Source organism: Pangasianodon hypophthalmus, chromosome 4, assembly GCF_027358585.1.
Source record: "Pangasianodon hypophthalmus isolate fPanHyp1 chromosome 4, fPanHyp1.pri, whole genome shotgun sequence".
NCBI classification, from domain to species: domain Eukaryota; kingdom Metazoa; phylum Chordata; class Actinopteri; order Siluriformes; family Pangasiidae; genus Pangasianodon; species Pangasianodon hypophthalmus.
The window spans coordinates 29,142,965-29,156,428 of NC_069713.1; the positions used below are offsets into that span (position 1 = coordinate 29,142,965).

The 13,464-nt window shown below is 36.5% G+C and overlaps 1 protein-coding gene across 1 annotated transcript; it reads left to right on the forward strand.

Annotated features, from left to right (window-relative positions):
* The first annotated feature begins 1,693 nt into the window (after window positions 1-1,693).
* insig1 (insulin induced gene 1) lies at window positions 1,694-8,783 on the forward strand. Its single transcript, XM_026937188.3, has 6 exons — window positions 1,694-1,862; window positions 1,958-2,270; window positions 4,167-4,291; window positions 5,154-5,320; window positions 5,500-5,599; window positions 6,277-8,783. Exons 2-6 carry the CDS (start codon window positions 1,964-1,966, stop codon window positions 6,304-6,306), a joined length of 729 nt encoding a protein of 242 aa, XP_026792989.1. The 5' UTR covers window positions 1,694-1,862; window positions 1,958-1,963; the 3' UTR covers window positions 6,307-8,783.
* The last annotated feature ends 4,681 nt before the right edge of the window (window positions 8,784-13,464 follow it).

Here is a 13,464-nt window from a genome sequence, read left to right on the forward strand (position 1 = left end):
AAAGTAGGTCAGGAAAGGAAGTAGAAAACACAATGGAAATTGCACAGTCAGCTGAATCTACTAAACTGCTGATTATGAGGCTATGTCATGAGGCTATGTCTGCTGTGAAGATACCGAGGTTAGCATCGGTTCCTAAAGTAATGGATGAGCAAAAAAAAAAAAACCATTTACATGAATTTCCCACTATTTTCTAATATTGTTGACAAGCCAAGTTAATACACGCTTGGACTACTGATTAGCGATTAGCTAATTGCTAGGTAAATCATCACACACTTTCCTCAAACATCCAAATTGTTTCAGTCACTGCATGACAATGTTATCTACAAAAATAAGCAAATTTCGATGATGAAACAACCCAACTTGTATATTCAAACATTAAATATGAATTTTTATTACTGTTATTTTTGGAACGGCTCAAAATATTCCGCCAGAAAATGTTTCAGATATACAAGTGATGTGATTCGAACACTTGCGTAGCGATGCTAGTAATGCTAAGTTGTTCCATAAATGCAATCTCCAAATATGGGTTAAATCTTGCTTTCCAGACCAAATGGTCAAACGGGCAAACCAATAGAGCTAAAAAATTTTTTAAAAATCACTATAGGGTTGACGTAACCTTGCAGGCTATGTCAGGGTCACACATTCTGTGATAACGCTGAACTTGGCACGTTGGGAAACTTTGCCTCCATGACTTTGTGCACGAATGTCCGAGCACTGTGTGAGAAAACACAGCAGCTACACATGTTTATGATAGCGATAAAGTGTCCGGTCTAGGTACCATATCTATAAAAGTTCTCTCATTTTTAATAGTTTATCTCTCACAAAGTAAATACATAATATACTGTAACACTTTTTAGGACTATCACACGCACATATAGTGTATGTTGACTAGTACGGTTTCTAGTGTTACTGTACATCCATAAACACAATATACTTTTATATTAGATAGCTTTGCTTCACATTACGTCCAGATATACCATATTTTCACATTTACTAGCATTTCTTCACAATTTACTAGCTTTACCTTAATAAATACAAATTTTTCAAACACTATGCTTTACATGTACATGTTTTACCTCACATACTCACAATATATTCTATGTACTAGCTTCATTTTACATATACTGAGGTTAAACTAGCAAATGTGAACATGTTTTGGTGCATGTATATATTTAATGTATTTAGTGCACGTGATGGATACAGTGGTGTGTGTGTGTGTGTGTGTGAACAAGTGGTAAATGTCAATGTTTTTTTTTAGCATGTAAGTTACTTGAGGTAAAGCTAGGCTATATGAGGTAAAGTTTATGTTTTGCACGGGCATCTCTGTTCGTGCAGGAAGGAGGTGGCGTGTGGTGACGTCGTATGAGCTGCTGCATTCTGATTGGTCCTGCGCGACTCACCAGACATCAGCGCGCGCTCGAGTTCTGCTCGCCGTGTTGCCAGATTGGTAAAAATTTTCTCACTCTGTGCAATACGTTGAAAATGAAATTAAAAATTAATATAATTATAATTTAAATGTAAAATATAATTTCTTTGATTATGTGATTGCTTGTGATGTTAAAATGTTGTTGCAAAGTAATACCACGGGGATGGATTATAGTGAGTTTGAGGGCTCTACATCAGTGCATGAATCAGTCCAATCTGGCAACCCTGCCATTGACTCATGTGGTTTGAGGGTCTGAACGGTGGGAAGGCAAACATTTGAGAAGATGATGATGTGAGCACATGGGGAGGAAATAAATCAGCTGGAACCCCATTCAGAGGCTTTATAAGGTGCAAACGTGGACAGAAGTGGAATTTATCTTTTAGACTTTTATCTATTTTGTTTGTGGACAGAAAGAAAAGACGTCTTGTCAGCAAAGGTACCCATCTGAAACATAGTTTTGTGTGAAAACATCTTCTTGTTGTTGTTTTTTTCTGTGTAATAAGTGTTTAACATTATTTTTTTTCTCTCCAGTGCCAAATGCCGACACTAGAGGACCGCTGTTGGAGCTGCACCGGTGTGAAAGTGAAAGATTTTGCAGATTTGTGGATCTGGATGGCGTCTAAAATGGGTGAAATGATGTCCATGGTCACGTCAATGCTACTCCATGTTCGCTCTGCTAATTTAATCCGTCGTGGACTTGTCTTATTTGCTGTCGGCGTGTTTTTAGCATTGGTGCTTTATTTCCTGCAAATACAACGAAAAGACGCGTTGTTCCCTGATGAAGTGCTGGACACTTTGTTTTCTTCAGCCTGGTGGATTCCTCTGTGCTGCGGAACAGCTGCCGGTGAGTTTCGTTTATTCAGCATCGTTTATTAATTCATGTCTGGTGCTGTTTTTTTTTTTTTTTTTTTTTTTTTTTTTTTTTGTGCCATTCATCGCTGATAAATCCCGTTTTTAGCGTTGTTCTCAAAAAAAAAAAAAAAAAAAAAAAAACACTAAAGGAAGCAGCTGCATGTCAGACCGCGTGCGCTGCTCTCTCATTGGCTCGTCCCAAAAACGGGTGAGCGGCGCAAACGCACGCTATTGGCTGATTGCTAGAACACGCCATTTAACGACAAAGAGAAACACGGAAGTGGTGTGTGTATATACATGTGTGTGTGTGTGTAGTATAAGTGATACGTCACTCGGCCACGCCCACATTCCACTTACCTCAGGCAGAGATGAGGACAAAAGAGAACTGTATCTCACAAACTAAGCACATAAAGTAGCATTATTATTATTATTATTATTATTATTATTATTATTATTATTATTTATTTTTGACATACTGTTTAGTATGAAATGTAACTCTTTGAAGGTTGACTAATTTAAAATGAATTTTTATTTGAGTTTTTCTTTTACATATACATCACCAGTCAGAAGTTTGGACACACCAGGTTTTCACTGTTTTAAAGACTTTTTCATAAATAGTTGAAATTTATTAAGACAAAATAGTGAAGTTCATCATCATGTATAAATTTATTTATGAATTCAAATGTATTTTTATGAGTAGTTATTTGATATGAGGTTATTTCCCCAAAACCTGTGTGAAACTCCTCATGAAGCTAGTTGAGAAGATGCTGAAAGTGTGTAAAGTTTCATCAGGAATACTGTTCATTTAAAATCTAAACTAATTTTGATTTGTTTAACACTTTTCTCAGTCGCTATATAATTCAATATGTGTTATTTTATATATTAATAGATTTAACGTTCCTCCAAAATAGTATTAATGAAGGACTTTCTATGAGCAGGGGTGCACAAACTTTTGGCTAGTAGTGAACATTCAGTTTTTTTATTATTTATCACTCTAAAAACACACTTTGCCCCAAACGTATGGCTATTTTTTGTATGTATTTAACCATTGTATGTATTTTTTTTTAATACATAATACATATTAACATGTAATAAGATGATAGCAGTAATGATAAATGATACAGTTATAGAATCGGACAAAACAGACAATAAAATTCACAGGAAAATGTGAGGAAAAAAGCTCTGAATGATTAAACTTCAGTCGTCAGCAGCCAAAGATTGAAGAAAATAAATACAAAATCGGCAATACATCTTGTTATTGTTGAGTACAACTGTAATTTCAGAGAGTTGGCTTTGTTCTAAAAAAAAATAATACTAATAACGTATTTGTGATGTCATAACCCTTGTTTCCTTACGAATAGTGTTTGATTTTCCGATGTCTCATTTCAGTCTCATCACTGTAACCATGGAAATACGTGGCATGTAGATCGATATCACAGTGTCGTGCATTGTGGGATTGGTCCAGCATTTTTGATGAAAATGTTGTTTACCTGAAACGAGCTTAAAAAGTCGAACAAAAGTGACATCATTCGCAAAGCATTTTTCGGAAACAGTAGTTCTTTCCTCTTTAGTCCTTCTTTCTTTCTTTTTTTCATGGAGTCATGATTCATCTCGTAAGTGCTTTGTTCAGGTAAAGACATTAAACTCTTAGCTAGATACAAAAATAGCTAGATAACGCAAACAACGAATGTAAGAATGTATTATAAACGAAACAGTTGAAGGATTTAAAGGAACGCTGTAACCAAAATACTAATATTGCTAGCCACCAAATGATATCAAGCTACCTAGCAATGATTAACTTCTAAGCTTTGTTAGCAGTCTTAGCATTTTGAATGAATTGCATGCCCTAACTGACTCATGCTAACGTTTTTGTGTTGTGTTTCTGCAGCTGTGGTGGGTTTGTTGTATCCGTATCTGGACAGCCATCTTGGAGAGCCGCACAAGTTTAAGCGCGAGTGGGCGAGTGTCATGCGCTGCATCGCTGTTTTCGTCGGCATCAACCACGCCAGTGCCGTATCCTTACCAAACCTTACCAAACTTCTGCACACACACTATACACACACACACTGTACACACACTATACGTGAGAGCTTCATTAGTAAATATTCAAGTGTAAAGTGTAATTTGTGAAACTGGCAAAAAAAAAAAAACTTTTTGTTTGTTTGTTTTAAACGTTTTTCTTATAAATTAATGTTTTAAACATTTTTTGTTTATTGTTTTTAACCTTTCCTTGTAGTTTTTTTTTTTTAAAACCTCCCCTTGTAATTTTTAAAATTTAATTTTTTCTTTCTTTATTTTTACTTTTAATTTTGAGTTATATTATTTACTTTCTATTTGGATTAATACTTTTTTTTTTTTTTTTAAGCTTTTCCACACAGGTTTTCATCTTCTCCTTTCCCACAGTTTCTTTTTCTTTCCTTTACAACTCACTATTTTTTTATTTGTTTAGTGACTTTTTTTTTTTAATTAAATGTTTTCATTTCTATAAAAAGTTAATATTAACTTTAACTTATAACTCTAATTTCAAATATTTTTATTGATTAACACTTTATTGAATCTTTTTTTGGTTTTTTTTATTCTGTCACTTATTAATTTATAAACATATATTAATATCTTACTTTATTTTTGTTCATTGTTTTTATTAAGGATTCTTTTTTTAATCATTTCCTTAGAGTTTGTCTTTAAATTTTTTTCCCTCCCTGTTTTAACTTTTAACCTTTAGTTAAATTTTTTTTTGACTGATTTTGTCTTTGCTCGTGGATTTTAAATTTGGTCCCTTAAGAACTTTTTCCCCACTGTGACTTTTTTTTTTTTCCTCATACTACACACGGACTTGTTCATGGCCACTTGTCCTTAACTCAGTGCTGTTTCTCAGAAGCTGGACTTTGTGAATAACGTTCAGCTGTGTCTCACTCTGGCCACTCTGTCTCTGGGTCTGTGGTGGACGTTTGATCGCTCCAGGAGTGGATTCGGTTTGGGCCTCACCACAGCGTTTTTCGCCACACTCATCACACAGCTGTTAGTCTACAACGGCATCTACCAGTAAGTCTTCATCATCTTCCTCATCATCATCATCATCTGTTATACAGAAATATCACAATAAGATTGAAAAAAATGGCTGATGGTGCATTCTTGAGAAACTGGACATTTCAGATATATCTATGAAAAAAACAAGCTAAGCTTTAATTAGCGTTAAACCACGTGTCTGGTCTCTTCGTCAGGTTTCCATCTCCGCAGTTGGGCTACGTTCGCTCCTGGCTGCCCTGCATCTTCTTCTCTGGAGGAGTGACGGTGGGGAACATCGGCAGGCAGCTAGCCATGGTTAGACCTCTCTTTAACGTTGCTGTGTTTTTCTATCCAAAGATGGTTAGCTTCTTTGTTTTTTTTCATGCTAACGCTGAGACTCTACCTCGTGGTGTTCGTAGAACACGAGTTTTCATTTTTATGTAAAACTTTTACTTGACTATAAAACTAGCTTCCACTAAACTCCCAGAGCTGCTCACTGAAACCTCACGGAGGCGTGTCTAAAGATGTTAAACAGGAGGTTATAAGCTTCCACTTGTTAGCTACGTGAGCCCTACTTAAGCTCCAGTGCAAAATTCATACACTAAGCATGTCTCGGATGATCAATTACCGAGGATTTTTTGCCAATTTTATGCACCAAGAGCTTATTAAAGCAGCTAGTTCTGCTTCAGTAGCTATTATTTCAGCATTGTACAATAGCAATGTGCAGTTTACACAAAACAACATTCAAAACCATAATCACTGTGTCTCAAATTTATCCTCACTGTCTTCAGGCAAGGATAGAGAAATTCTGTTTTAGATTTTTGACTTTAAAGATTATTGACTTTTTAAAGCAAAATTGCTAATCATGTCAGCTTTATTGCTAAAACGACGACTGAATCATAAACTCTGATAAAATGGTTACACAGATTATCCCATTTACTCTTTTATGAATATTTTGTAACTAATTCCTTCTGTTTTTTTTGTCCCTTCAGGGTACGAATGAAAAACCTCACAATGACTAGCGAGCAGCACAGATGGATCCTAAATACCACAGCTAGGAAGAATGAGACGTTTCCCGTCGCATTTCCACTCCCTCCTAATCTCTCGTTCGTGTTAATAAGAGAAAAGGCGGGCGGACTGAGTGTGTCCTACGGACACGAGGCTGCAAAATGGACAAAACAGAACTCATCATCGATGTTAACGTCACCACTCGAGTGTTCACGATGGCGTGAGAGACTGTTATGGGGTTAACTTCCTGTCAAAAAAAGTAACTGTGCATGAGTGCACGTTGTTGTTATTTTATAAATCCCAAGTCCAGAGTTGATTTTGGTAACTTTGGCAACGTTACGCCTTACATTCCGTGCAGCGTTTTTTTGTTTTGTTTGTTTGTTTGTTTGTTTTTTAGGTAAGCTCCGCCCCCTCATCTTCCTGATGCCATCCACTTGGCCTCACCCCCTCAAATCTCTACAGCCATCCACCTGGCTCCGCCCCGTCACCATCCTACTGCTATCCACATGGCTCCTCCCCCCATCTCTCTAGAGACCTCCACTGGCTCCACCCCCTTAAAATGTTACGATCTGGAGTTTTCACTCCAAAAGTGATTCGTAATGGCGCGATTGAGGTTTCGAGTCCGTAATATGAAGACGATTTATGAAACCGACGATGGATTTGTGATTGGTAAACTCGTGACCTCGTCATCACAGTTACTTTGTAAAAGAACTCCGTAGAGTTATGTAGCACAACTGGGTTCGGTTGTTCACGTATACAGTGTGTTAGCCTCATAAGTGTGTGTGTGAGTGTGATATTGAGATATACTGCACATCTAGAGATCTAGACTGAATCTGAAGGAGAGATGAGTGCATTGATTGTGTGTGTGTGTGTGTGTGTGTGTGTGTGGAAAAGATGGTGGCCAAATACGTGCTTCATTGTTTCGATTTTTCATTTTGTGCTGGAAAATGGTATTAAATGAAAAGGGAAAAGTTTCAAGGCCGCAGAAAAAAAATGTCTGCCATCCAAAGAGGAGGCGTAAACGTTTACTATTAATAACAATTATTACTAGTGTTACTTTGCAGTGAGACTCGTTTGCCAAATGAAATATTATCGTTTAATAACATTCTATATGATGTGTCATGATGCAAGGTTAATTCATGTACGCCTTTATAGAGCACTAGGTATGTTTCAGTTATCAATTATGCGATATATATCGTGATGTTCAACATGAACATTCAGAGAAAATTAATTCCGAGGATGGAATACAGACTTACGATGAATAATCAAAGATTTTAAAAAATGTTACATGTTTAATATCATGATATTTTTGTGAATTGGCACATGTGTACACTTAAATACACACATGGACATGTTTCTTTTTTATGAAGGTCCTTTGTTTAAAAAAAAAAAAAGGAACATTTTTTTTATTGCAGCCTTGAAGATTTTGCAATCTGTGATTGCATGTGTATTATAGAATGAGTGCTTTTGTCACTTTTTTCTTCTCCACTTTGTTCATTGCGTTTTGCTGACCATGTGTAATCCATTCTTCTTCTAATCGCACAAAAATGTGCCGTATATTCTGGAATGTGAGGTCAAGTTCACAACGGGACTACAAACCTCAGTTGTTTAAAGATGCTCCGCCCAGCACAGGCTCTGATTGGCTCACATGTGGTTGCGCCAGAGCTGGAGAACAAGGCGTAATATATAAAGTTGTTGGCAAGACTTCGCAAAAATTAAGATGCAAGCAGCAGTTTTTAGGACTATATAGCATTTCCTAGGTTAGATTTACACAACAATTGTATATATGTTATATATTTCTTTTGCATTAGCTTAAATATTTGCATATTTTGGCAAGACGTAGTATCAGGAACGTCAATAAACTGCTTGACCAGATTTAAAATAATTAAAACTCATCAGCCAATCAGAAAAGTATTTTTGGTGTCCTTGCTATAAAGCAGATTTATAGTGAGAATTTACGAGGTGCGCCTTATATTCTGGAAAATACGGCAATTTTTGAACTTGAGCAAAGATTTTAAGTGCAATCAGGTATAACGAGCCTTGATATTTATTTTGATTTTATTTTTTATTTCGTAAAGGATCATATGCAGTACGAAGAAGCAATAACTCACATTCAGAGGTAGTTTACGTTCACGCACAAACTGATTTTAATGACGCCAATGACCACTTCTACTGTTCTGAGTAAAAAGTGTGTATCGTCACGTTTTACCTGTTGAGTAGTATTAGTAAAATGTTTGATATGGAGGTGTGTGACTTTATTAAGGCCGTGTGTGTGTGTGTGTGTGCGCACAGAAGCGGCTGGAAGAGAACATATTAACACGACTCGCTAACAGGACTTCAGTTCAGGGAAATGATGAAGACTCGACATGAACGAAAGCTTTATTTTATTTGAGGAACTTTTTTTGACTTGTTTTTCTTTTTGTCTGTGTTTACTGTTGTAGTTGCATGATTTCTGCTATGCTGTCTATAAAATAAAACGAAGTTGAAAGTATCGGCATTCCTTCTGAATTATTTATTAACGATTAAAGATGCGACGCCCAATTAAAGACGCTCTCTGATTGGCTGATACATGGTTGTGTCAGTGTTGGACAACGGGACATTGACATTATTGGCCTAAGATTTGTTTTTTTTTTTTTAAGTGTCTACACTGTTAAAGCTTTATTTCTCTTTTGGCGCAACAGTACTGATCGTTAATCAGTGTATTAATGTTGCAGCTCCTTGCATAAGTATTCACCCCCCCCTTGAACTTTTTCGCATTTTGTAGTGTGACAACCTGGAGCTGAAATGAACTAATGCTGCATTCGTGTAACTTGTTAGTGGTAATTTGCAAGCTGTAATAAAGTCATACTCCCATCTCCGGATGTGTGACGTCAAAAAAAAAAAAAAACATGGACGCCTCCATGGAAGCGTGTGTTTTGCTCTGTCAGAGCACGTAAAGGTCATAAACAGCTACTTTGACTGCACTTTTACAGCTACAGGCCTGAGTGGTTATCCGTTCTGTTCTACTTTAGTGACCTTCAAACATTCATGCAGCATTCTGGGTTGAAATTGCAGCACAGCAACAACAGAGGACAATAGCGAGTAGCTTAGCAACAAGCTAGCCACTTAACATTAGTGATAACTCTAATGGTGATGAGTACCTCTTCAAAACAGTGATTAGTATGATCAACGTTACAGATTTAACCAAGTACTGTATCTGTATATGAACTGATCTAAAGCCAGTACTGCTATAAACTCATTCAAAAGTAGAGAAGCAGTACATTACTCTGTTCACAGTGTGAGCGGCCATGTTGGTTTGACATCACTCTGTAAACGGGAAAGGAAGTGGTAGATGAGAAAACTACCCCAAGTTGACGAGTTGAAATTTGAAGTTGAGGGGGTGATTTCGGTGGTTTTTAGGTTGTAGGTGGAGAATTACAAGTTGTAACTTCACCTCGAACAGAGTATTAATTGGGATTATATGCCATTAAACTACACAAAACAACTCATAATATTAAAGTGCCGTAAAACCGTAAAAAAATAAGTATTCACCCCCTTTTATGCCAAACCTCTAAATCAGATCAGTTGCCATCAGAATTAGCTGAATGTGTAATTTACTGTGGTATAAGAGGAACGAATCACTTCGGGATGTTCTCTCGTAGGAAAAGAATCAACTCCGCTTTGCCTCGGATTGTATCACGCCACCATGTCTTTGATTATTTTCCTGTAACCGCACACCCTGTTGTGATTTAATGCTTACTTGATCATGTTTTGTTTAGTGTTTGTTTTTAAAATGAGCTGCCATCTTGGATAAATAAAGTCAACTGAAGTGCCTTGAATCTCATGTCGTTGTGCTGCTTGTCACAAGATGGCAGCATTTCATCTCTCCAGCTCACAGAGCGTCGTCTCAGGGGTGTTCATCCTGAAACGTTAGGGATTATGCAACAACACTCAAGCAGATGTGTGAGGAATTCCCAATTCTCATACAGTGAGTACAGTGGGATTAGCCTGATCCATGACTTGGACTAATGACATCAATCCCAGCAGACTGCTTACTATATCACATATTTTCCCGAACGCTGGTGCTGGAGAACCCCCCCGTCCCCTGTTCAAAACCCTAAAATGTGCAGGACAGGGGGTTCTCCAGGAGCAGGGCTGGGGAATCCCGTGCGCTTCTATAGTACAACCGAAGGTTGTGTAAAATGGCTCCTGTCCTGTAGATGGCGCTCCAGTCAGCAGCGTATGTTCTTTATTACCAATCCTTATAACCATAAATTTTGAATTGTCCATTCAGGGTGTCTTCAGAGTGTCCAGACAGACAGACAGACAGACAGACAGACAGACAGGTGGGAAACCCAGCGTGAGACCGCACAAACGTGTCCAGCTTTTTTCTCGCTCTCTTTTCCTTCCTGAGAAAGTTGCGCCGGGCTTTTGTGCGCCGCCAGTCAAGCGGAACGTCCTCTCTCTCCGTCCGCAGCTGCTTCCTGCTTTGTGAGGACGAAACAAATCCAGCGTCACTCACACACCCGCACACACACACACACACACATCCTTTATCCCCGACGCACACTACACTACCCCCTGGATTCTCTCTGCACTTCAGCTTGGATTTAAATGATCCCGGGACAGGACAAAGACAGGCACAGAGATAGACGGGTCAAAGGTCAGAAAGACACGTACCTGTACCTGACACTTGGAACAATCACGAAAACAGTCAAATCTCAAAAAAAATCTACTGAATTTATATAGGCTACACCCTCAGAAATAAAAGTACCAATAAAAATACAGGGACATTTTCTTGTTCCTGCTTTGGAACCATCAAAGGGACATCTTTTGGACATTTATTTTATATGTTTATACCTTTTAAAAAAAATGTATTAAACTGTTAAAGCTTTCAAAGCTGCACTTTTAAAGGTACACCACATACACACATACACCTTTTCAGGTAAAGAGTCAAAACAGGGACCTTGACGCAGTTTGGTACCTTTATTTCCTGTTTATTTCCCAATTTGGTACCTTTATTTCCCATTTATTTTCCAATTTGGTAACTTTATTTCCCATTTATTTCCCAATTTGGTACCTTTATTTCCTGTTTATTTCCCAATTTGGTACCTTTATTTCCTGTTTATTTCCCAATTTGGTACCTTTATTTCCCATTTATTTCCCAATTTGGTACCTTTATTTCCCATTTATTTCCCAATTTGGTACCTTTATTTCCCATTTATTGAATTTATTTCCCAATTTGTATTCCCTATGATGCAGTTCACTCATACTGTATAAGCATTATTACTGTCCTAAATTCTAAATTGCTCGCTATTGGACATTAGTGCACTGTGTATGCTGAAGATATTTTCTTATTCCCCATGTAGTGCATATATACTGGGGTCCGAATGTCTGAAACGACTTCTGTTTACTATTCTTTTCTAATTTAGTACAAAATTGTAATTTGTAATTGTAATCACAAATTATATTATCAGCAACAACTTGAGTGAAAATGAGAAATCTTAAACTCTTAGAAATATTCTGATGAATTTCTGAGTATTCTTATCTTATTCTTAAAGATAAGACTCGAGGAACATCTGAGCTTTTATACCACAGCGTCGATATCACACATTTCTTTACCTGACCTAGAAATAGTGCAGAATCCTGAATATTGAATATACAAGATATTGAACATTTCTTTTCTTTGTTTTAAATTTTCCAACCTTCTAAAATTGATTATTTCCGGTTTTAAATGAATAACTATTTCACAGAAATACTTCTTCAGTGTGGAGATCACTGTATAAAGAAAATGAGGAGCTGAATCCCACATTCATCCCACTGGACACATGCTGAGTTCCCAGATGACTCCCGAACTTTCCCAAAGTGCCTGGGATAAGTGTGACCTTAGACTTCTGCATTACGGAGATGATCTTATCTAATCTCCTATCACAGGTGTGTAGGAAACTTCGACTGAACTGAACATCGCTCGCTCTGGAGTGTGCACTTACTAGAAATCATTATTTTACTCCATATCTAATGCACCTTAAGTGAAGCTAAATCCCAAATCACTTCATATTTATTGCCTTTTGCTTCATATCCTATGAGGTGCACTGTCCAGGAAAATAGGAAGAAATGTTTAAAATGGTTGAAACCACACACACACACAGACACAGACACACACACACAAACTGATTTAACTTCATTGATAATAATACACAGCACATGGCTTTTAGTCTTAAACGTTATTAGGGATAAGTGTGGAGGTGAATGTGTCCAAAACACACACACAGGGTTCCACAAATGAAGAACAAAAGTCCTGATAACTGAAATACATATAGAAATTAAATAAATAAATACTAATAATAATAAATAAATAAATGCTACTACTACTACTACTACTACTACTACTAATAATAATAATAATAATAAATAACTGCTACTAATATTAAATAAATAAATAAATAAATAAATAAATAAATAAATATTATTATTATTATTATTATTATTATTATTATTATAAATAATTTTTATCACATCTGCCTACACCTTTTTTTATGTATTTTTATGACAGTTAAGTATGAAGTAAAAAGACAACAAAAAAGAACAAACAAACAAACAAACAGTAGTATTACTTATAACTAGCATCATTACATATAATTTGAAGTTATTATTATTATTATTATTATTATTATTATAGTGTTCTGTGAAATAGAAAAGAACAAACTTTTCCTTCACTGAGGAGAAATCAGCCTCAGTGAAGTAACACGTGAACATTCTTAAAAAAAAAGAAAAGAAAGAAAGAAAGAAAGAAAGAAAGAAAGAAAGAAAGAGCTGTCCTTCAAGGCTTAGTCTCCTAACAGATAGTTAGCGTTTGTTTGTTTCCTAAATTGGTTCTACTCTGGGAAACATTCAGGGGTAGAGTTTAAGAGTTCTCCTGCAGAGAAAAGTGAAAAAAAAACCACTCATAAGGGTGTTGATTGATGAATGATTGATGAGTTTAAAAGCAGATGTAGGAATAAGAATAACGGATTCATTGCTCAGAAACAATGAGTACAGTTTGGAATAAACACAAACTCTCCGACATCTGAGAAATCCTGACTTTCTTCATCCTGAGGTTTATATAAAGAGCTGGAGTTTATTTTTATTCTCCTGTAGATGAGATTCGACCTGCTCGAATTTATTACTTATTATACAAACCTGATGAAACTGTT

What these genes read in the sequence shown, in the direction of transcription:
- insig1 (XM_026937188.3), top strand. Translation starts at nt 1,964, where the DNA reads ATGCCGACACTAGAGGACCGCTGTTGGAGCTGCACCGGTGTGAAAGTG. An exon ending in GTGCTGCGGAACAGCTGCCG is followed by an intron (nt 2,271 to 4,166) that starts GTGAGTTTCGTT and finishes GTGTTTCTGCAG; the next exon opens with CTGTGGTGGGTTTGTTGTAT. An exon ending in TCGGCAGGCAGCTAGCCATG is followed by an intron (nt 5,600 to 6,276) that starts GTTAGACCTCTC and finishes TTGTCCCTTCAG; the next exon opens with GGTACGAATGAAAAACCTCA.